Here is a 22,606-nt window from a genome sequence, read left to right as displayed (position 1 = left end):
TGATGGGTTTTCATTTTATTCTTTATTAGTCACTTTTCATAATTTGTTTCAACCAAAAGACGATAATACACATCAGTCTAAGTACCCCATGAAAATGTTTACACCCTTAATGCTCCCCAAAGAGACTTAGTTTTATTTTTACAAGTTTGCTTTTACATCTCAAAAATAAGCCTGCAGTAATTAGCAGTTCGTTATCCACCCCACTCACAGATGGAATCTGAATGGTCCTTTAAGGAGGCGACCAGGTGGGTGTTCAGAGAATTGTAACTTGCTAGAACAGCGAAAAGGAAAAGACATTACAGGAACGGGGAGGCAGAAGAATGCCCCAAACACAAAGTAAAAACACAGAGTACCAACAGGTGCATCATCAAATGCCGGCCTAGGCAGTGAGAGAACGCCTTCAACCAGGGCCTGCTGCTGGAGAGGAGAGCATAGCACAGCAGCCCTCCACTCCTTCAAGCACCTGTGGCCCTGTCTATTTGTTCTGAACAGAGGGAACAAGTTCTCATCTCAACAAGAGGAAAGATCATGTCCACCCGTATCCCTGCTGGAAGCTGTACAAATCCATCCTGGGTTCTTAGCAGATGGGGAGGGTAGTATGCCTCTCGACTGGCCCACACTGGGAGATGCAGTCTCATGTGCGCCACCATTGACAAGTTAATATTAAATGGACATGCAATGCCTTGCCACCATCACTACCAGGCACAGATTGTCTAGTGGAATCAATTGATTTAGAGTTCGTTAGCAGCTGCAACTAATTACAATAGTTTGATATCTAGAAGGTCAGATACTGCACTTACAGAAAACTTCAGATCTGTGCTGTTTAACATGTCTCTAAGATCCTGATTAGCATCTCGGTACCCTTAAACAAAAACAACAAAAAACTACCGCATTATCCAGCAGGAGAGAAAATCCATGAATGCTGAGGTATGTCTGCTCTTCAGGAATGCTGTGGCTCCTTAATATTTCACATATATTTCTACCATCTCTTAACCGTTAAACCAGTCTATGTTAGGCATAGTTCCCTTCTACACAGCTCATCACCATAGACAGCTGAGGCACGAAGTAACCCCGGCCCTACTCAGAGACTGCACCTGCTTACCATGACATGGGAGCTGGGCTTTACAGTAACATTAGCACAGGTCTGGAAGGCGTCAGAGCTCAATTCTAATCAAGTTTGAATCCAGTAGAGAGAGGAAATACAGGCAAACGGGGGGTTCGGAGGGAAGGTAGCGATGGAATAGCAAGCATCCCCAGGCACAGGATTTTATCAAACCACATTTTAAAAACAAAACGTAACTCTCCATTGAAGAGAGCGCAGGATAAAGAGCCTGGAGGGCGTTGGGGGTGAGTGGAACCATGGAGGTGGGAATGTACAGAGTGAGATGGGGAGGGTAAGAACACAAAATTCCAGGACAGCCATTCAGGGAAAATCAACTCCATCTCCCGATGGGAGAGGTGAGGGTCGGGAGAGGTCAGGCTGCTCCTTCCTGAGTTGGAGGAGTAAGAGCAGCAATGTCCTCACCTTGCGCTCATTGCTTCGTTCAGCTGCAGAATGTCCCTCAATTCTTCTCTGCTACCCCATGGCCCAAAAAGTGCAATCCTTGCCAATCCAGGGGCAGAGGCTCCAGCCCAGAGTTCCTTCATCTTGGGTGGGGGGGAGAATATGGACATAGCGCTGTCTTATTGCCAGGACTGAGGGGGAAAGTTGCTTACTTCAGAGAGATCCTGCATGGCTGAGCCCTTATGATTATAGGTCAGCTTGATCCGCATGCGCAGCTGTTGCTGCAGAAACAGACAAAACACAAACAGTATGAGTACAACAGAAAGGGGAAGAGAAACGACATACCAGCCGGCAGGAGAAGAAGGAGGCAACAAACTCAGGCTTTAGGTGATGGAGAGGGGAGCGTAGCGCGCGGCATTCAGCAGGGCAGGAGAGGGGAGCGTAGCGCGCGGCATTCAGCAGGGCAGGAGAGGGGAGCGTAGCGCGCGGCATTCAGCAGGGCAGGAGAGGGGAGCGTAGCGCGCAGCATTCAGCAGGGCAGGAGAGGGGAGCGTAGCGCGCGGCATTCAGCAGGGCAGGAGAGGGGAACATTGTGCTTATTAGGCAAGGATGCCATTCCCATCATGTTTTTCTAGACAATTTAATGCTGCATGATTCATTGATTTACTACCTGCAGCATTTGACTTACAGGACAGCACTTTCTAGATACTGCCCCTGAGCTAGTATAAATAACGTGTGCACATGGGAATATGGCATCCCTAAAAGAAGGAGCAGCAGGGGACAGACACACGAAGGTAGATCACCGTACTCTAAAGGGAAGATGGTACTTACTTTCTGGGGGTTGAGAACCTTAATGACCTGTGTTACGCTGCCAGCATTGAAAGCCGGAAGGACATTACTGCTTGGGGAGAGAAGCTGTAGCTGGAACGTCTGGAAAAAAAAAAAAACACAAAAGATTTAGGAATTGTTGCAGGTTTAACCAAAAGCAAAAGGCTAAATCCAGTCGAGGTTCTCTATAAAGGTGCTATTCCAGAGAGAGACTCACATATATCATGCCTAAATGCTGTGTGTGTCAATGTGTTTCTCAGTACCTGACCTGGTGCCTCTGGGAAAAAAAAACATTAGTCTCTCTGCTAGATAACCACCCCGCCTCACACTGAATACCTTTGGTACTGCCGCCTGAAACACAAAGTCGGTCATATCACTGTCTGTGCTGTTGGACGCCTGCGTTGTAATCACCGTCACACTGGCATTTGTGCTGGATCTTTCAAATGTGAATTCGATTTTCAGGCCATTCTTGTTATAGGCAGTGATGGGTGGAATAACTGCAACTAGAAAAATTAAAAACATGTCCACATTGAGCTTTAGTTTGAGGGTGAATATTTATGGTATTAGTTACAGCTGATTAATGTTGGAATCCCATTAGTTTATTCTGCCTTATTTTGCATTTTTCTTTTTTTAATGAATTTTACAAAATTAAAAATAAATCTACTTGTCCAAGGGACTAAAGAAGTAGCCCGATCTGCTTGTCCTGACACGAAAATAATTTCAGATAGAGGCCCCTGAAAAGAGCCCAGGACATTGACAGGGTTATTCACTCCACATACAGACTCCAAACACCATGACCACTTCAAGACACTGAACAGGTCACGGTGCTTCGAGTAATCCTTTAATATTCAACAATATGCAACTTGTGAGAGACAAACTAACCTGAAATATCATTGAAGAGAGGCTGCGTTGAGAGTCCATCCAGCAGCAGCTGTGGGGCAGGCATCTGTGGAACAGGAGCTGGAACTCCTGAATTATTACAAGAAGGAACTCATTAACCAAAAAGTCAAATTATATAAATAGTATTAGGTTAACAACTCAATTCTTAAATTGTAAACCCAGTTCCATAACTTATACTTAAATTGTAAAATCAAATATAAAAATCTGGTAAATACAGATCCAATCTATTCTAGTAACTCACTCACTGTGTGCGGCTCTCTGTGGACCAATAAGTATGCTGCACCAGTTTCCAATCATTGGAGGACCCATGAAACAGCATGAAAACCCACCAGTAAAGGAACCAATTCTTAAAACAAAGTCTACCCTCCACTGGTAAATCTCATTCAGAACCCCACCGCAGCACTCACCACCAATGTTTAGGTCTCCAAGAAGATCTAGAAGCTCCCCTCCTACCGATGACTGCTTGGGAGGAGGTGCTGTGGGTATTACCAGCTGAATGTCGTTTCCTCCTAATAGATCTAATAAATCATTGGCCTATTGGAGGGGGGGAAAGTGTGAAGTTAAAGGTAAATAAAAAAAATGTCTTCTGCACAGGAAAAACTGGGCAAGGGGTCTGCTGCATACCTGGCTCACTGGTGGGTTGCTGGCTGGGAGTGGTTTGGTTTCGGTTATTGCAAGTTCAGTCTCTCCATTAGTTTGAGCCAAATCTGTTGGTCCATTTGATATTGTCTTTTCCATGATGGGCATTCTTTCCAGAAGAGCAGGCCTACAGAGAGGCAACGATAACTTTGATCTCCAAAAATGGAAAGTGACAGACAGGGACAGAAGCTGTAGCCTGGCTGATATCCATCCTTACCTCATGTGGTCATACTTCTTGAACAAAGCATTATATTCCACGGCCCTCTGCTGCAGCTCAACATCAATGCTGCTGCCATAAATGGAAACCACCTTCTTGATGCGGCTACAGGAAATAAACAGTAAAGCACAATGATCAGACTACAACATTAATTCAGTAGTCAAGGCATAACATCACACTTCAACCCTCCTATTCAATGGCAGCCTCTAGGCACAAACCTCCACTCTCCCCATTCTATGGCAGTGTGTAGGCGCAAACCTCCACTCTCCCCATTCTATGGCAGTGTGTAGGCGCAAACCTCCACTCTCCCCATTCTATGGCAGTGTGTAGGCGCAATCCTTAACCCTTCCCATTCCACGGCAGTGTGTAGGTGCAAACCTTAACCCTTCCCATTCTACGGCAGTGTGTAGGCGCAATCCTCAACCCCTCCCATTCCACGGCAATGTGTAGGCGCAAACCTTAACCCTTCCCATTCTACGGCAGTGTGTAGGCGCAATCCTCAACCCCTCCCATTCCACAGCAGTGTGTAGGCGCAATCCTTAACCCTTCCCATTCCACGGCAGTGTGTAGGCGCAAACCTTAACCCTTCCCATTCTACGGCAGTGTGTAGGCGCAATCCTCAACCCCTCCCATTCCACGGCAATGTGTAGGCGCAAACCTTAACCCTTCCCATTCTACAGCAGTGTGTAGGCGCAATCCTCAACCCCTCCCATTCCACAGCAGTGTGTAGGCGCAAACCTTAACCCTTCCCATTCTACGGCAGTGTGTAGGCACAATCCTCAACCCCTCCCATTCTACGGCAGTGTGTAGGCGCAATCCTTAACCCTTCCCATTCTACGGCAGTGTGTAGGCGCAATCCTCAACCCTCCCATTCTATGGCAGTTTCTAGAGCAAATCTCAACCCTTGGCGCTTTAGTGCAGTATCTACCCACCATATAACAGTCAAGATACACAATATCCTAAAAGTTATTCTCTAAAGTGAGAATGCAAAGTGAATTCCGAGTGACTATAAAATTTAAGGTAGAAATAGCTGAACAGGAATCATTCTTCAAGGCTGCTATACTTCCAGTTTGGCTACTTTGAACTCTCCCTTTAGTACATAACCCTGCCTGTCTAGCTTTCCTCTCTAATATTAGATCCATGTCATTACTGGTACCTACTTAATAGTGTTGCTGAACCTGGTGGAGTTTTTCATGATGGCTGTCAGGGCAAAGCCACGGGTAACAGATGAGGACATATTGGAAATCAGAACGCTCTCCAAAAGATCCAGAACTTCATCTTCTGTGACCTGAGTTTAACACAGAATCTGAATGAGACACCTGAGAACCACCTTAACAGAAATTGCCCTCCTATGTGATATGTGTTACCTGAATTGGCTCCTCTTCCTCACAATGGCCTGAAACCAGCAAGTCTCCATACTCTCCTATACACCAGGAGCACACCTGCACCAACGGTTGCTAAAGAAAACACGCAAAATTGCAAATTAGCTCAAACAAGGAATTCAGAAAGCTTAAAATACAATGAATAGCAACAGCACCACCTTGTGGCATTTGTTGGTACTGTGTGAAATGAAGCACAAGAACCTGCTTTGTCAGCTTTACCGTGAATAGAAATGCAGCATACCTGAGAGATGTCATCTACAATCGCCTTATAGAGCTTCTGTACAGTGTATTCGTGCATCTCTGAGCTATTGGTGATGAGCTGAATAAGATTAGGGACTGCGTCGTCTCGTACATAACTTCCAGCCTAAAAAAATAAATAAAAAAAATAAACAGAGGAAATAAAGAATGACTGGAGATAAAATCAGGTCAGAGGAAAAGTGGACAAAGTGCGAGCTACACACAGAAGAAGACGGCAAAGAACAAAATAAGAGACTCAGAGAAGGGGGAGGGAGAAGAGGCCGAGAGATAAGAAAGGGGGAGGGAGAAGAGGCCGAGAGATAAGAAAGGGGGAGGGAGAAGAGGCCGGGAGATAAGAAAGGGGGAGGGAGAAGAGGCCGGGAGATAAGAAAGGGGGAGGGAGAAGAGGCCGGGAGATAAGAAAGGGGGAGGGAGAAGAGGCCGGGAGATAAGAAAGGGGGAGGGAGAAGAGGCCGGGAGATAAGAAAGGGGGAGGGAGAAGAGGCCGGGAGATAAGAAAGGGGGAGGGAGAAGAGGCCGGGAGATAAGAAAGGGGGAGGGAGAAGAGGCCGGGAGATAAGAAAGGGGGAGGGAGAAGAGGCCGGGAGATAAGAAAGGGGGAGGGAGAAGAGGCCGGGAGATAAGAAAGGGGGAGGGAGAAGAGGCCGGGAGATAAGAAAGGGGGAGGGAGAAGAGGCCGGGAGATAAGAAAGGGGGAGGGAGAAGAGGCCGGGAGATAAGAAAGGGGGAGGGAGAAGAGGCCGGGAGATAAGAAAGGGGGAGGGAGAAGAGGCCGGGAGATAAGAAAGGGGGAGGGAGAAGAGGCCGGGAGATAAGAAAGGGGGAGGGAGAAGAGGCCGGGAGATAAGAAAGGGGGAGGGAGAAGAGGCCGGGAGATAAGAAAGGGGGAGGGAGAAGAGGCCGGGAGATGAGAAAGGGGGAGGGAGAAGAGGCCAGGAGATAAGAAAGGGGGAGGGAGAAGAGGCCGGGAGATAAGAAAGGGGGAGGGAGAAGAGGCCGGGAGATAAGAAAGGGGGAGGGAGAAGAGGCCGGGAGATAAGAAAGGGGGAGGGAGAAGAGGCCGGGAGATGAGAAAGGGGGAGGGAGAAGAGGCCAGGAGATAAGAAAGGGGGAGGGAGAAGAGGCCGGGAGATAAGAAAGGGGGAGGGAGAAGAGGCCGGGAGATGAGAAAGGGGGAGGGAGAAGAGGCCGGGAGATGAGAAAGGGGGAGGGAGAAGAGGCCAGGAGATGAGAAAGGGGGAGGGAGAAGAGGCCGGGAGATAAGAAAGGGGGAGGGAGAAGAGGCCGGGAGATAAGAAAGGGGGAGGGAGAAGAGGCCGGGAGATAAGAAAGGGGGAGGGAGAAGAGGCCGGGAGATAAGAAAGGGGGAGGGAGAAGAGGCCGGGAGATGAGAAAGGGGGAGGGAGAAGAGGCCGGGAGATGAGAAAGGGGGAGGGAGAAGAGGCCGGGAGATAAGAAAGGGGGAGGGAGAAGAGGCCGGGAGATGAGAAAGGGGGAGGGAGAAGAGGCCGGGAGATGAGAAAGGGGGAGGGAGAAGAGGCCGGGAGATAAGAAAGGGGGAGGGAGAAGAGGCCGGGAGATAAGAAAGGGGGAGGGAGAAGAGGCCGGGAGATAAGAAAGGGGGAGGGAGAAGAGGCCGGGAGATAAGAAAGGGGGAGGGAGAAGAGGCCGGGAGATAAGAAAGGGGGAGGGAGAAGAGGCCGGGAGATAAGAAAGGGGGAGGGAGAAGAGGCCGGGAGATAATAAAGGGGAAGGCAGAAGAGGCCAGGAGATAAGAAAGGGGGTGGGAGAAGAGGCCGGGAGATAAGAAGCCAGGAGATAAGAAAGGGGGAGGGAGAAGAGGCCGGGAGATAATAAAGGGGAAGGCAGAAGAGGCCGGGAGATGAGAAAGGGGGAGGGAGAAGAGGCCGGGAGATGAGAAAGGGGGAGGGAGAAGAGGCCAGGAGATAAGAAAGGGGGAGGGAGAAGAGGCCGGGAGATAAGAAAGGGGAAGGCAGAAGAGGCCGGGAGATGAGAAAGGGGGAGGGAGAAGAGGCCGGGAGATGAGAAAGGGGGAGGGAGAAGAGGCCAGGAGATAAGAAAGGGGGAGGGAGAAGAGGCCGGGAGATAAGAAAGGGGGAGGGAGAAGAGGCCGGGAGATAAGAAAGGGGGAGGGAGAAGAGGCCGGGAGATAAGAAAGGGGGAGGGAGAAGAGGCCAGGAGATAATAAAGGGGAAGGCAGAAGAGGCCAGGAGATAATAAAGGGGAAGGCAGAAGAGGCCAGGAGATAAGAAAGGGGGTGGGAGAAGAGGCCGGGAGATAAGAAGCCAGGAGATAAGAAAGGGGGAGGGAGAAGAGGCCGGGAGATAAGAAAGGGGGTGGGAGAAGAGGCCGGGAGATAAGAAGCCAGGAGATAAGAAAGGGGGAGGGAGAAGAGGCCGGGAGATAAGAAAGGGGGAGGGAGAAGAGGCCGGGAGATAAGAAAGGGGGAGGGAGAAGAGGCCAGGAGATAATAAAGGGGAAGGCAGAAGAGGCCAGGAGATAAGAAAGGGGGTGGGAGAAGAGGCCGGGAGATAAGAAGCCAGGAGATAAGAAAGGGGGAGAGAACAGGCCAGGAGATAGGAAAGGGGGAGAAACAGGCCAGGAGATAAGAAAGGGGGAGAAACAGGCCAGGAGATAAGACATCATAGATTGAGTAGAAATTATTCTAAGAAACGTACTGTGGTAAGAACCCGCATGATCGTGTCTATATGCCATCGCTTTGAAGGAGCGTATCTGCAAGAAAGGAAACAAGGAAGACGTTATCCAACCCTTAACACTCACAATGCAATAATTAACCTATGGGTCACGAGGAGTGCATGAATTTTCCTCCTCAAGAGTTAGATTGAATCCACTGCCTACAAAATAAACAGCCTTTACATAAACCAAGTGTACACACTGTCACTATATTACATTAACAACAATCAGCGGTTTGCCAGCATTCCCCTGACTGACTGCTTATCAAGCTTGCTGCTAAATCTCTGTAACTGATGCAGGAAGGAAAAGGAGATTAGAGAGCTCTATCTGCTGATCGCTCAATGCGTTCCGTGGCAGGGACAATTAAAATATCATCTTATAACCACAGCAGGCAGCAAAATGGTTTTCTACAGTACATTTTAACATTTGGAGAATCAGACACTGTGCAGCCCAATACCTGCTACCCTAGCATGAAGTGTTGTCATTAAATGGTTACTGAGCAGCAGTGTAGCATTTGGTAATCAAACCGTGGCTTGCTGGGCTGTGATCACACAAAATACTTACTTTTCTGCAGCTAAAAAGATACCGGAGGCACAGTCTGCTTTAAACTCTGGCTCGCAGGAGTCCAGGAAATACAGTAGTTCTTTCATCATTCCGCGGATATTGTTTCCATTCACCAAAGCAAAGCTCAGCTCCATGGCTCGCCTAGGACGGTAAATGGAATAATGGGCATATGGACAGGGCACATTCACAGACTAGTATGGGACTGTTACAGGTCCGGTGTGGGTGTTGTCAGGTTTCTGAATCTCAGCATAGCCACAAGACTCTGCCGATGGATCACTAAGTAATCATCATTCAACATCCCCAACACCTTCATTCTGCCACCTACTAATATGACTCAGAGTGAACCAGGGCCGCACACACGGACAGATTAACTCACTGAGAATGGTACTTACAGTCAGCCATCCACCACCAGCTGTTTGTGTTACACATATCAAGAAGCCCTGCTTTATCTCCTTCAGAGCTGGCACCTGGATGGTAGACTTGTGTAAATATTTGTTTTGACCAGTGCATCCATATCAAAATCCTTAGAGTTCAAACCCGAGTGAATCGATTTATCTGGGATTTACTTGTGGAGTCTTATTCAATGACTAGAGCTCAACAGGTAAAACCTAGACCATTCAATCCACTTGTTTGGGTTATGGTTTAAAAAGGATTTTGATTTCAGACAAAGTGACTGAAACAAATTCTTTGTGCAAGTCTACAGGATAGTCAGGAGGAGACTACGACCTCTAACAGACCCTGCAGCACCGGAGCGGCTCCCTGATCAGGGCTCAGTGTGACGGAGAAACCTGGTGGGACCATAGACAATGTACGGACACACATGATGGGGCTGGTAGGAAACGAGAACCGTGTCACCAGGCAGCCATTACTTTTAAATAGGTGTATGGATGTGACAAAGTCACAAAAGTAGACAAAACATTGCTGATAAAATGCCCAGCAGTGGATAAATGGAACCGACCTAAAAGAAATACAATGAGGAGTATTTACTAAAACGAGGAACTTTTGGAAATTTACAAGGAAGGCAAATGTGAGGTGAAAACGAAAGTGTTGAATATTTCTCTAATCTGCTATTTTGACCGGAGATGTTCAATTCCCTTGTCTGTTACCCACACTTTACCCTTAATTAAGTGAATAGACTAACAATAAGGAATGAATGGATGGTACAAGAAGAGCTAGGAAATAAGCCAATAATGAGGATTCTGTTATTTTAAAGAAAATGGGAATAAACACACTACAGACAAGCTATTCTCTCACCGTTTAATGGACACATCCAAGTCTTTCAGGCAATCCACTATAGTGCTGCGGTGTCTCTGCACTGCATTGTGGTCAGTCTGTACGGTCTTTAACAGGGACGTCAGAGCAACATATCTGGAATAGATACAGAAAGTAGATAACCCAGGCCTGAGATCTCACACTCAGAGCAGTGTATACTCACACAGCAAGTACTCACCGAATATTCTTGTCATTATTTAATAAGAATCTTCCCAGAATATTAATAGCCAAAACCTGCAGACAAGAATTATATTAAAAACAAGCCATACAGGTTAGGAAGCAAGGATGAAATGAACATTGCATAGCCACAGAGGAAAAAGAACAGATGGATAGGAGAAAGGGGAGCAGATAAAAAAATAAAACGATATGGTGTGTCCAGAAGGTGAGTTTAACCCCTTAAGGACCAAACTTCTGGAATAAAAGGGAATCATGACATGTCACACACGTCATGTGTCCTTAAGGGGTTAAGCAACTGGAAAGGGGGTTGTAAAGTACAAGACGAGAGAGGTGTGGATACAAAAATAAAGAGGGAAGAGATGGGCAGATTAGAAAGACGGTAGAACCCACAAGGAAAGGATGCAATGGATTCTTACCCGCAGTCCACTTTCTGATTTTATATCCATAATCGTTAGAACGGTTTCATATAGAATAGCGTTGCCGACATTTTTACTGGTTTCAGTATTGGTTGCAACCTAAAAGGGGTATTTTATTGATATTATCATAGAGCTTATGGTAGAATGCTTGCCAACCCTCACTCTTCACCCACAAAATACTTTTACAGGCCACCTTGATCTACCTCAAAACACCTGGATGTTGTAACTTCACGTTTACTGCTAGCACCCAAGCACATGCCTGCTCAACTATACAAGATATCATATGCTTCCAGCTGCCTTATTAATACACATGAATCTCATGTACATCAGCATTGCTAGTATGGCAGACACAGATCACTCGCTAACAGCATCAGCAAATGCTCCGTACCGTATAGCACACAGTCAACCGCTCTTTTACCAAGATACAGGTGCTGCTGCCCACTCACCTGTGCCAAAATATCATTCATGGCTTCACTTGAGTCATCATCATTTCTACCCAAAATCCGGAGAAGCCTTAGTATACGAACCTGGAAGAAAAAAAAAATATATATATATATATAAATATCCAGTAGAAGATGTACCAAAGTAAAAGAAGCCAGCTCTGTGGATCACCTATACAGCAACTAATGTGACAATTGCTACACAGACAGGAAACACTAGCAAACAGGGAACCGCTCTTACAAAACCAGGATGGGTGATGTCAGGTTCTTGATACTTACTATAGTGACAAGACACATGGATCATTATTGTATAGAACAGTGGTTCCCAAACTTTTTAGGTTCAAGGCACCCTTAATATATCAGTAATTTTCCAATGCACCCCAAGTCAAAATTTCTAGGTTGTATATCTGTACAGCGCTGCGGTATTTACTGGCGTTGTAGTGTAATGTACAGTGTTGGTGATTGAATATAGTTATTGTGTTTTAATACAGGGGCGTGTTTGTATTGAATGTTTGCAGTTGTGTGTCTGAATGTTCACTTTTAAAGGCAGATGTACATTTGTGTAAAGTATTTGTGTTTGAGTGAAGGGATGTGTTTCTATATAGATTTTTGAGTTTGAATGCAGGGGTGTATTTGAATGTAATATTTGTGTTTGATTGCAGGAGTGTGCTTGTATGTTGTGCTGTTTGACTGCTTGGATGTATGCACATACACACATAGATACACAGATATTCATGCACATAAATACACACCGACATATACACACACATGCACCCTGACACACACAGACATTGATACATGCCCACACCATAACACAGATGCGTGCGCAGACACAGAAGCACACTGACACACACACACACACACATATATATATATATATATATATATATATAAATAAATAATATACATATATAATATACATACACACACACACAATTATTATTATTATTTTTTTTTTAATATCTCCAGCCAACCTCCTGTTCCCTCCAGCTTACCTTATGTGCCAGGGGAGTGACTTTGAGTCCTGCTGCTGGTGGGAGTGAGGGGTCTGGAGCTATTCAAGCTCCTCTACACTCACGCTGCGGCTGCCTCCTCTCCATCCCGCGCTGTCTCCTTGCAGGATGCTGGGAGGAAGTGACAGGCTGTCACATCCTCCCAGCCTGCTGACATCACAGGCACGGTCTTAAAGGATCAGGCCCTGTTCAGTAGTAATGTTTCCCCGATGCTATAAACATAGCACCGGGGAAACTTCTCGCGGCACCACTGTGTGTACGTCGGGGAACAGTTTTGGAACCACTGGTATAGAACAGTAATCATTAATCACCCAATACCTTCATTCCTCCATTTGCTGCTATACTCTGCACTATACCACAAACCATTCATGTAGGACTTGTGTACAGTTTTCATTCAGCAGACTTGACAATGACCAGACTACCATTCATAAATATTATATATGTTATGTTACATGGTGTGCAGTTATGTCTAGGTCACATACCTGTAAGAAGGGGTCACTGATCCCAGATACATCGTGCTCGGGGGAATAGCCGGACATGATGAGATTCTTTAAAATACGAACTAGCTGGGGGACGAGCTGTAATGAGAGCAGAGGATCAAGAGATATCACAACACAGATGGCTAAATCCTCAGGGCTGGAAGAGATATAGCATGAACACAGCCTCATGTCCACATTCCAAAACAACAACACAAAGTACAATCACCAAACCACAATGCACCAAACATCACAAAAGGCCAGAGATGCAGTCAATCGTGTATAGAAAAGGTGTCTATTTAAATAGTGTGCAAGAAATGTCTGACAGTTCTAAATGGTGGGTTAAAGAGTAAAGAAAACAAAATATTTTACAGACTCCATGAAATATATATTTTTTCAATACAGTGGGAACTGTACATTGCGTCACTTTTGCAATTTTATCCCAGCTTTGATCTTTAACCCTTTCATTATTCTTATTATTGCCATTTATATAGCGCCAACAGATTCCATAGCGCTTGATGAGTGATGTCACATCCCAGATTGTTTCTAGTCCTTGCACATCAAGCATCTCAAGGCTGCTATGTAGATCCCATTAATCTCTGCCAAGCGGGGGTCAATGTATATAGATCCCATTAATCTCTGCCAAGCGGGGGTCAATGTATATAGATCCCATTAATCTCTGCCAAGCGGGGGGTCAATGTATATAGATCCCATTAATCTCTGCCAAGCGGGGGGTCAATGTATATAGATCCCATTAATCTCTGCCAAGCGGGGGGTCAATGTATATAGATCCCATTAATCTCTGCCAAGCGGGGGGTCAATGTATATAGATCCCATTAATCTCTGCCAAGCGGGGGGTCAATGTATATAGATCCCATTAATCTCTGCCAAGCGGGGGGTCAATGTATATAGATCCCATTAATCTCTGCCAAGCGGGGGGTCAATGTATATAGATCCCATTAATCTCTGCCAAGCGGGGGGTCAATGTATATAGATCCCATTAATCTCTGCCAAGCGGGGGGTCAATGTATATAGATCCCATTAATCTCTGCCAAGCAGGGGTCAATGTATATAGATCCCATTAATCTCTGCCAAGTAGGGGTCAATGTATATAGATCCCATTAATCTCTGCCAAGCGGGGGGTCAATGTATATAGATCCCATTAATCTCTGCCAAGTAGGGGTCAATGTATATAGATCCCATTAATCTCTGCCAAGCGGGGGGGTCAATGTATATAGATCCCATTAATCTCTGCCAAGCGGGGGTCAATGTATATAGATCCCATTAATCTCTGCCAAGCGGGGGTCAATGTATATAGATCCCATTAATCTCTGCCAAGCGGGGGTCAATGTATATAGATCCCATTAATCTCTGCCAAGCGGGGGTCAATGTATATAGATCCCATTAATCTCTGCCAAGCGGGGGTCAATGTATATAGATCCCATTAATCTCTGCCAAGCGGGGGGTCAATGTATATAGATCCCATTAATCTCTGCCAAGCGGGGGGTCAATGTATATAGATCCCATTAATCTCTGCCAAGCGGGGGGTCAATGTATATAGATCCCATTAATCTCTGCCAAGCGGGGGTCAATGTATATAGATCCCATTAATCTCTGCCAAGCGGGGGGTCAATGTATATAGATCCCATTAATCTCTGCCAAGCAGGGGTTCAATGTATATAGATCCCATTAATCTCTGCCAAGCGGGGGGTCAATGTATATAGATCCCATTAATCTCTGCCAAGCGGGGGGTCAATGTATATAGATCCCATTAATCTCTGCCAAGCGGGGGGTCAATGTATATAGATCCCATTAATCTCTGCCAAGCGGGGGGTCAATGTATATAGATCCCATTAATCTCTGCCAAGCGGGGGGTCAATGTATATAGATCCCATTAATCTCTGCCAAGCGGGGGGTCAATGTATATAGATCCCATTAATCTCTGCCAAGTGGGGGGTCAATGTATATAGATCCCATTAATCTCTGCCAGCCGGGGGGTCAATGTATATAGATCCCATTAATCTCTGCCAAGCAGGGGTCAATGTATATAGATCCCATTAATCTCTGCCAAGCGGGGGTCAATGTATATAGATCCCATTAATCTCTGCCAAGCGGGGGGTCAATGTATATAGATCCCATTAATCTCTGCCAAGCGGGGGGTCAATGTATATAGATCCCATTAATCTCTGCCAAGCGGGGGTCAATGTATATAGATCCCATTAATCTCTGCCAAGCGGGGGTCAATGTATATAGATCCCATTAATCTCTGCCAAGCGGGGGTCAATGTATATAGATCCCATTAATCTCTGCCAAGCGGGGGTCAATGTATATAGATCCCATTAATCTCTGCCAAGCGGGGGGTCAATGTATATAGATCCCATTAATCTCTGCCAAGCGGGGGGTCAATGTATATAGATCCCATTAATCTCTGCCAAGCGGGGGGTCAATGTATATAGATCCCATTAATCTCTGCCAAGCGGGGGGTCAATGTATATAGATCCCATTAATCTCTGCCAAGCGGGGGGTCAATGTATATAGATCCCATTAATCTCTGCCAAGTAGGGGTCAATGTATATAGATCCCATTAATCTCTGCCAAGTAGGGGTCAATGTATATAGATCCCATTAATCTCTGCCAAGCGGGGGGTCAATGTATATAGATCCCATTAATCTCTGCCAGCCGGGGGGTCAATGTATATAGATCCCATTAATCTCTGCCAAGCAGGGGTCAATGTATATAGATCCCATTAATCTCTGCCAAGCGGGGGTCAATGCATATAGATCCCATTAATCTCTGCCAAGCGGGGGTCAATGTATATAGATCCCATTAATCTCTGCCAAGCGGGGGTCAATGTATATAGATCCCATTAATCTCTGCCAAGTAGGGGGTCAATGTATATAGATCCCATTAATCTCTGCAAAGTAGAGATTCATATAGATATAAAACAGCATTTTCAGCTACCTTCATTCACAAAATTACATGAATGAAACTACTTGGCAAGCTAAACCAAGTGCAGTCTGCTTCTATTGTTTGTTTTCATGAATACATCTACCTATCAAAATAAGAGAAGTATCGTTCATGCAGCAAAAGGGGGAGGGGAAGTTCCTTGTACCAAAACTTACACAAGTAAACTAGTCAGATAATGTGAGTGGAGGGCCGTATTAAATACAGTGCATTTCTAAACACTGGAAAACTGTATTACACAAAAAATATATAAAAACCGTTTGCATATATTATTCAGCTTTATATTAAGACCAATATGTGGGCTTTAGGTATTAAATAGCCTTAACTGTGTTTGAAAACAGAATAGAAGCATGCATGGGTGAAACAAATAAATAAAAAGGAAATGACATTTAAACAAAGAGATAAAGTGTCAGAATCGTTTGTGTCCAGCAGTGTAAACAAGCCGTGGCTATGAAAGGTTTATATATAACCCGCCTGTTATCTAATGACAGAAAGTATGTGAGAAAATACAAAAGGAGAACCAATTATCTTACCTTCTCATTCTAACATTGAGACGGATCCCAAGCAGACAGAATAAAAGACAGGAAGCAGGCGTTAGGCACGCGGTTTGGCACAGCACACATTATGCTGATCTGAGATTAAACAACCAACAGAGCTCCCAAAAAAGAAGCTTTGTTTTGCACACAGATAAACACCTCCTCCCCCCCCAAGACCTAAACACTTAAATCATCCTAGGCAAAAAAAAAAAAAACACACACACAAAAAATAAAATAAAAATAAAAACAACCCCCATGTGAGAGTATGCATTGCATCATTTACGGCTATACTAAACTGCAATAGTGAGCAGGGTGAATGGTTTCAGAAACCGCCATATGGTCACAGAAAAACTCTAAAGCTGGCTGTGCATTATGGGGAATCTAATTGCCAAACATCTGATATCTGTGGAAGAAGGATTACGCTCAGACAGCTCATCAATCATCATAGTATAATTCAGAGGAAATAGTCCGGACAGACAGGAGTTATGAGTAGGACTGCAAGTACATATCAATCAAACAATCAAACTTCATGCATTAGGCCAACATAGAGCTCTAAGGAACAACTTCGACTACCATGATGCGCTGATAAGCTTATAGCTCATTGCTTATAGTTGTTGAGCATCATTGGTTATGTAGTTCCATCACACCTACCTAAAGGTTACCTCATATCCAGAGTATATTTAATTCATCTAATCTCATCTTGGGCAAGATTTTTGTTAGCCATATCAAAATAAAAACCATCAGAAACAAAAAACAAAACAAATGCATAGTTCCCCTGAAGGAACTAGGACGATGTTTACATCATTTACTCTTTAAATAGCAGAAGAACCAATTGTCAAGTAAGTGCATATCCCCAGGCTGACTACAACAATCAGCCAGTTACTAAACAAGCTGTCTTTGTCTGTGGCATAGACTATAGAAAGGGTGGACAGCATGCATGGACACAGCAGGTACAGACATCCACTCAGAACAGGAAGGAGAGAGGAGAACCGTACACATTACCGGCCACATAAAAACACTGCAATTAGACACCTACCTTCCTAAAATGTGTAAGCATGTCTGGGCTCCTCTCGCACATCTCTGTCAGGAGGACAACTGAAGTATGAAGCACGCCTGCACGACAATGAGAGATTGTTACATATCATAGCACAATGCTCACCGCATATCACAGTGTAACACTACTCATATCACAAGTGAGACAGAAAGAGCAGAGCACAATGCAGACACTTACCATGATTTTTTTCATTGAGTAGGTTTTTTGTAGCAGGCAGGAACATTTCCATGAGTTCTGGGACCTTTCTGATCACGTGTACAGCACACAGAGCCGCCTGTAGCACATACAAAATAAAAGCTAACACCTGGGGAATAAACATCTCCTCTCAATAAACATCTCATTCAAAAATCAAGCATCATAGTGCTTTCTTAGCCACTTCAAATTCAATGGTAAAGACCATTTCATAAATGGATCACCGTGTGTGTGTACAGGGAGTGCAGAATTATTAGGCAAGTTGTATTTTTGAGGATTAATTTTATTATTGAACAACAACCATGTTCTCAATGAACCTCAAAAAACTCATTAATATCAAAGCTGAATATTTTTGGAAGTAGTTTTTAGTTTGTTTTTAGTTATAGCTATTTTAGGGGGATATCTGTGTGTGCAGGTGACTATTACTGTGCATAATTATTAGGCAACTTAACAAAAAACAAATATATACCCATTTCAATTATTTATTTTTACCAGTGAAACCAATATAACATCTCAACATTCACAAATATACATTTCTGACATTCAAAAACATAACAAAAACAAATCAGTGACCAATATAGCCACCTTTCTTTGCAAGGACACTCAAAAGCCTGCCATCCATGGATTCTGTCAGTGTTTTGATCTGTTCACCATCAACATTGCGAGCAGCAGCAACCACAGCCTCCCAGACACTGTTCAGAGAGGTGTACTGTTTTCCCTCCTTGTAAATCTCACATTTGATGATGGACCACAGGATCTCAATGGGGTTCAGATCAGGTGAACAAGGAAGCCATGTCATTAGATTTTCTTCTTTTATACCCTTTCTTGCCAGCCACGCTGTGGAGTACTTGGACGCGTGTGATGGAGCATTGTCCTGCATGAAAATCATGTTTTTCTTGAAGGATGCAGACTTCTTCCTGTACCACTGTTCGAAGACGGTGTCTTCCAGAAACTGGGAGTTGAGCTTGACTCCATCCTCAACCCGAAAAGGCCCCACAAGCTCATCTTTGATGATACCAGCCCAAACCAGTACTCCACCTCCACCTTGCTGGCGTCTGAGTCGGACTGGAGCTCTCTGCCCTTTACCAATCCATCCATCTGGCCCATCAAGACTCACTCTCATTTCATCAGTCCATAAAACCTTAGAAAAATCAGTCTTGAGATATTTCTTGGCCCAGTCTTGACGTTCAGCTTGTGTGTCTTGTTCAGTGGTGGTCGTCTTTCAGCCTTTCTTACCTTGGCCATGTCTCTGAGTATTGCACACCTTGTGCTTTCGGGCATTCCAGTGATGTTGCAGCTCTGAAATATGGCCAAACTGGTGGCAAGTGGCATCTTGGCAGCTGCACGCTCGACTTTTCTCAGTTCATGGGCAGTTATTTTGCGCCTTGGTTTCTCCACACGCTTCTTGCGACCCTGTTGACTATTTTGAATGAAACGCTTGATTGTTCGATGATCAGGCTTCAGAAGCTTTGCAATTTTAAGAGTGCTGCATCCCTCTGCAAGATATCTCACTATTTTTGACTTTTCTGAGCCTGTCAAGTCCTTCTTTTGACCCATTTTGCCAAAGGAAAGGAAGTTGCCTAATAATTATGCACACCTGATATAGGGTGTTAATGTCATTAGACCACACCCCTTCTCATTACAGAGATGCACATCACCTAATATGCTTAATTGGTAGTAGGCTTTCGAGCCTATACAGCTTGGAGTAAGACAACATGCATAAAGAGGATGATGTGGTCAAAATACTCATTTGCCTAATAATTCTGCACACAGTGTATATATCTCCAGTGAGAACATGTAAGCATGTAATCTAAAAACCTCTAGTAGAAGCTGCAGATCTCGTGTCTGCAGCCTTCGGAATCCCTCCCCTTCTAATCCCGCTCAGATTTAAGTCACAGACTTCCTAATTGCTGCCTCTAGAGTTTAGCTCCACTGAGCTAACCAAACCAGGAAGTAACAGGACCTGTTGTCTGACAGGCAGAGGGGTGTAACAAGGTTAACTTATAACTGTGCTAAATTTTTATAAAACCTGCACGTTTTGTAAATTATGAAGAAAAAAAAATTCAAAGAGGATATACTTCACATATAAAGCAGTCTAGCAGCCTAAAGTGCTTTTGGGGTCTAGAGAGTGCCTTTAACTATAAGCACCTTGAATCAGGAATGTTTATTAGTGATCATTACCTAAATGAACCAAAGGCATTTCCTATGCACATGCATATGATGCAACCAACAGAAGAGCATTCCGGTCCATTCATTCATACACCTTGATTCCCAACTAAATGCAGATGTAACAAGAAACACTACAATTCCACTACGATCAGGCAGATGTTTTTGCCCCGTAAAAGTAAATATCTTCTTATCACAAAATCTACACTCTTATTAGATTGAACACTGCTGCTCTATTTAACAAATTCTCTTCTTTCTTTGTTTTGTGTGTGGTCTTGCAATTAGAGGAGCATCATATGCTCTTCTTTACACAACATCTATAGATACCTTTTTCCTAAGGTAAGAATTAGATGTTTTCAGGAGTTTCTCCACTTCTCCCGCCAGATCTCTGCACATCTCAGAAGATCCCATGCAGCCCAATGTGCAGAGTGCCAGACCCTGAACATACTGAGTGCTGTGATTCAGGTCACTAGGAGAGAAAGCAAAGATCACCATCAGACACGTTATCCAATAACACAGCTTGTAAATGATGTAAATACTAGGCAGAATTATTTAACCCATTCCTGTTACATCGTGCAGACACTGGAAGAGAACATATCAAGATATCAGCGCTGCGGAATATGTGTAATTAGCAAATGTTTCTTACTTCTTGATGCAGTTAGTCATCAGTAGATGGACATCTTGTCGTTCATCCAACAGAAGCATTGCACCAAGATACCCAATCCGCTTATCTGTGAACTTCTGAGAAGCAATAAGCTTCAGGCACTCCAACTGGGGGGAACAAAAACCTCAAACGTATTAGGAGATCTGTGTAAATAGTGGCTTCCAGACACACACCAGAGGGCTCTATATTCTGACAATCTAAACAGAATTAACATACACATACAGCTATCCAGCACTTAACCATCAACAATAAATGGCCAGAGAAAACTGTACCAACACAAATCGTACTCCAGAAACTTACAACAAAACTGCTGAAAGTACTGGGCACATTATGTGTAAAGAAACATTTCAGATAAGAAAATAACTTTAATTGGTGACTGCCGCTGTATCAGTGATGGACAGTTGTCAGACACTCCCGGCTGATCTCCATCAGTAAACACCTGACCTCTGTGTGTTGGCTTCTGGGAACGGTGTAGGAAATGAAACATCAAGCTGTGGGAAGTGTATGTACCTGTCCAAAGTGAGCAGGATATCCCAGCATGTGCATGTAAAGCAGTTTAGCCACATTGCGGCAGCGATACGTATTATCTTCTTCACGGAAGGACGAGCGGATGGCTGCGCATTCTTTCTGGATCATCTCCCGTTCCTCTGCCTGTGTGCGTGCTGTCCGGATAGTCCGGATCAGCTCCCGCAGTCTGATAGGGGCCGGCATTCTCTGCATATAAAGAAAAAACAAAATAAGCAACAAATGAGAGCGAGTTCTCGCCAGAAAACATTAGTACAGGCATTCATTAACTGGTGTGGGGTGTTTCCAGCCAGCACAATCACTCTGCACTCCCTTGGGTGGAAATTGGGTGGGTAACTTGGGTAGACAGGCAGATGTATCCCTTCCTCCTACAGCAAGGAAGCAAGAACTTCAGCAAAGCTTTCTGCACCAAGTGCACAGCACAGGAAACTGCTACACATCCAGGAAAATACATGTACACAACGGGCAATGCAACAGATACTATTCAGTTCTTAGCAGAGGATACCATTTGCAGTGAGTTGTATATATGCTGGTGCTTTGTATAATCTACATTTCATCATATACCATATTATGCTGTGCCACTTGCAGTAGACTTGAATACCTCATGCCACATGGGTCGATTTGAGGCTACACGATGACAGATTTATTTACAACACAAGGTTATTTCTAAATCACCTTAGAGACCGTAAGTATTCTGCTGCCTGAAATTTATACTGTGTTTATGCTTCCAAAACCCATAAATACGGAATGTAAACACGGACGAGAATGCTGTCTTACTAGGTTTATTACAAATAATGATTTACTCAGGAATCCCCCTGGCTGTAGATTAGGAAAGGACGGGGGTAACTCCTCATATGTAGAACTACTTTTCCCATAATTCTTTGCCTGACCATGAATATCGTAGTTACCGCTCAGGCAACAAACAAAGTCTGCCTGTATGAGAAGTACAGTAAGTTGTGTGATTATACTGTGCATCTTTTATTAACATATCTACATGGTATATGAACATAATCTTCCTCCAATCTAGTTTGCATTTTTACAGCTGAAAGAGCGGTCTTAGGAATACGATTTTTTGATCTTTATTTCACCCTGCACTAACAGTATGGAGATATATAAAATGTTGAAAGAGTTTTAGTTTATTTTTAAATGAAGGATATTGTGTATGTGTGTGTGATAATTGTTTAACAGACGTGTCCATACTACTCACTGGCACAGTAAGACATTGATTAAAGACAACGTGTAGATTAAAACTAAAAGATAAGATATGAGATGTTGCCAGTGTTTTAAACAGTAAATGATGCAGGTAAAAGATGTAGGATTGAATCCAACCTTCGGGGGACCAACGTTGGAGTGCTGAATTATGAGAATAATGTTTCACTGCAGATTTTAACCGTTTGGGCAGACTAGGTGGGCCGAATGGTTCTTATCTGCCGTCACATTCTATGTTATGTTTCTATGTTTATTCCTGGTGACAGGAGTAGGTATTAAAGTGTTTACATGGCATAAACTCCTGTAAATCATCTTCATATAGACCATCAGAAGTAAAGGCTGAACTGAGCATACGAAACATGTTTACTGTTAGATGTAGGGCCATTATGTATACATAACCCCCATAGTGCGCCCCCTGCTGTACAGAGGGGAATATAACTCCAGGAAGCAGACTCATAACAGGTTCCCTATAGGCATTATTAGAAAGCTCATGTT

At 44.3% G+C, this 22,606-nt stretch overlaps 1 protein-coding gene and 1 non-coding gene across 2 annotated transcripts; both read right to left on the bottom strand.

Annotated features, from left to right (window-relative positions):
- Nucleotides 1–21,097, bottom strand: AP1G1 (adaptor related protein complex 1 subunit gamma 1). The gene is made up of 22 exons (XM_063438012.1): nucleotides 20,888–21,097; nucleotides 20,360–20,484; nucleotides 20,041–20,182; nucleotides 17,533–17,629; nucleotides 17,338–17,414; nucleotides 12,808–12,903; nucleotides 11,319–11,399; nucleotides 10,873–10,971; nucleotides 10,458–10,513; nucleotides 10,262–10,375; nucleotides 9,008–9,148; nucleotides 8,428–8,482; nucleotides 5,712–5,834; nucleotides 5,456–5,545; nucleotides 5,249–5,376; nucleotides 4,089–4,193; nucleotides 3,857–3,998; nucleotides 3,640–3,766; nucleotides 3,215–3,301; nucleotides 2,669–2,835; nucleotides 2,336–2,434; nucleotides 1–1,785 (listed from the first exon to the last, which is right to left on the bottom strand). Exons 1-22 carry the CDS (start codon nucleotides 21,095–21,097, stop codon nucleotides 1,684–1,686), a joined length of 2,463 nt encoding a protein of 820 aa, XP_063294082.1. The 3' UTR covers nucleotides 1–1,683.
- On the bottom strand, nucleotides 9,227–9,308 carry LOC134579723 (small nucleolar RNA SNORD71). The gene has a single exon (XR_010086260.1). It is a non-coding gene; the product is annotated as a small nucleolar RNA SNORD71 (small nucleolar RNA).
- Nucleotides 21,098–22,606: the final 1,509 nt, after the last annotated feature.

The sequence above is a fragment of the Pelobates fuscus genome, chromosome 12, assembly GCF_036172605.1.
Source record: "Pelobates fuscus isolate aPelFus1 chromosome 12, aPelFus1.pri, whole genome shotgun sequence".
NCBI classification, from domain to species: Eukaryota; Metazoa; Chordata; class Amphibia; order Anura; family Pelobatidae; genus Pelobates; species Pelobates fuscus.
Note: the sequence above shows the minus strand (reverse complement) of the source record. Positions and strands in the feature narration are given on the sequence as shown.

Bases quoted from the DNA above. Each gene is read 5' to 3' on its own strand.
- AP1G1 (XM_063438012.1), bottom strand. From the start codon at position 21,097: ATGCAGAGAATGCCGGCCCCTATCAGACTGCGGGAGCTGATCCGGACT. The intron at 3,767-3,856 runs GTATGCAGCAGA...CCCCTCCAATAG, and splicing joins GCAACCCACCAGTGAGCCAG to GCCAATGATTTATTAGATCT. The intron at 1,786-2,335 runs GTAAGTACCATC...CTGTTTCTGCAG, and splicing joins AGGTTCTCAACCCCCAGAAA to CAACAGCTGCGCATGCGGAT.